The following is a 1925-nucleotide window of genomic DNA, read 5'->3' as shown; positions in this document are numbered from 1 at the left end:
TTTTTTAGATAGTTTCTAAATAATTCTATTCATTATTATATGTTTAAATAATTTTAACGAATTATTATAAAAGTAATGTTTCAAATGTCTTGCAAAAAAAAACAGAAACCGCTGATTGAAAGTGCTTGAATTAAATAAACTAGTACTATTGTATGCAAAAAATAAAATAAAGTGAGAAATACATATACTTAATATTAAATTTGGATAAAAAAGAAACAATGTTGTAAAAGAAGTAATTTGAGCTCTTTCAAAGATATATGCACATAGATAATTTCACTGAAATGGTAAAAGTATAGGAAATTTAACGCATTGAATATAATTAAAAAGCGTAATACTGAAATTTATTTGTCATTATTACATGTTTGTCATTGATAGATTACATAGAAATAGATTTATAAATATTTTTCATTTGTCATATATAAAAGTATAAAATCAACAACAATAAATTATACAAATCTAATGTTTAATCATAACACGATGTCAGCATAATTATCTAATTAGTTTAAAATTTCAGTAAATATAGTACTATTTAATACTTCAGTAAACATAGTCAGCAAAGAAGCTAAAGTTTCCTCTCCAGTCGGGATGATCTGCTCAGGTGGCAACAAGAAAGTCAGTTTATCACGCAATTGGTACCGAAAAACGACTTGCTTAAAATAAGCTGCTGCGATGTAATCTATACTGACGCCACTAACCTCACCTAGAAATAATTTTAGATTATTTATTAGAAGCAACATACCTTTTATAGTTGCAATTATTTTAATGTAATATTATATTAATAAACGTTTCAGTTTTATAAGCATATAGGATAAGGACATTAATTCTTTTTGGATGATTTGATTCAATTTCAGTATACTATTTTTATTTCTTAAATTTTAATTGAACTAAATAATGAAATAAAATAATGAAAATTATCTACAATTAGACTTCCGAATCTAGTTACGATTCAGATTTTCGGCAAAACATATTTATTAATTTTAACTGAAAATAATGTTGAATTATTTCCATAAAATTTAATACTATTTACCACCTCCTGTAAAAGATATTGAATAATGCTTATAATATTAAACTTTCAATGAATTTTTAAAGATATCTAAATTGACGTCTTATAAACTTATAAACAAGAAATAATTGACGATTGACAAAGCTAACACAAATGCTAAAAATCTTGTGTGACATGCGCGATTCGATAAAAAAAAAATACTATATTTATTGTACATAATAAATTATCTAAAACTAGTGCAAAATCTGTATTTAGTGTATACTTTACCATGTGTATATAAAAAAATAATAAAATGTTATTATAAAGTTATTTTTAGCAATATTGTCATGAAAAGAAAAACGTTATCAAAAGAGCATTAAACACAGTAAATTATTACAGATAATTAAACCTTCACATACCCCATTGACTGATCTCGCCAAGACATCCAGTATAATATGTTGTTCCATGCACCTCTTTAAGAGCATCGATCGCCGCCGTGCCGACACGATACTGAAAATGCAAACATTAGATTAATTCTTACCGTAATATTTAATTATAGTGAGTGTGCAAATAATATGATACTTTAAATTATTCGAAAACCGTACAAATTAAAAGCAGGTTTAATGAGAAAATATTATATAAAGCCATAAAGATACATTTATTTTTAAAATATTTCCTTTACGCAAATATTTCTTAACTACACTTCTTTTATTATTACAGTTTCTTACCAGTTCCTTATATTGAATGAAGGTATGTGAATCCGTATAAGAAAAAGGAAATCCCAATCGTTGACCATAGCTGTGGAACGAGACATACGCGTAAAAATGGAGAGGTCTTATAAAATCGGACATGGTTTTCATCTCTATTTCCGAAAATGGTGATTCTCCAGGATAATCCTCGGCGCAAGGATTCTTGCTCACGCCAGTAGCTAAGAACGTCAAGT

General features: G+C 26.6%; 2 protein-coding genes across 2 annotated transcripts in view; both read right to left on the bottom strand.

Annotated features, from left to right (window-relative positions):
* The window catches only part of LOC105456030 (zinc carboxypeptidase A 1-like), a 9221-nt gene that overhangs the window by 6690 nt on the left and 606 nt on the right, over nt 1-1925 (bottom strand). The gene's annotated exons all lie outside the window — the stretch shown is intronic.
* On the bottom strand, nt 317-1912 carry LOC105456018 (carboxypeptidase A1-like). The gene is made up of 3 exons (XM_011699783.1): nt 1711-1912; nt 1402-1492; nt 317-700 (listed from the first exon to the last, which is right to left on the bottom strand). The coding sequence occupies exons 1-3, from the start codon at nt 1840-1842 to the stop codon at nt 498-500; spliced, it is 426 nt and encodes a 141-aa protein (XP_011698085.1). The 5' UTR covers nt 1843-1912; the 3' UTR covers nt 317-497.

This window comes from Wasmannia auropunctata, unplaced genomic scaffold, assembly GCF_000956235.1.
Source record: "Wasmannia auropunctata unplaced genomic scaffold, wasmannia.A_1.0 LD335828.1, whole genome shotgun sequence".
Classification (NCBI taxonomy): Eukaryota; Metazoa; Arthropoda; class Insecta; order Hymenoptera; family Formicidae; genus Wasmannia; species Wasmannia auropunctata.
This window is presented reverse-complemented; position numbering and strand designations above follow the sequence as displayed.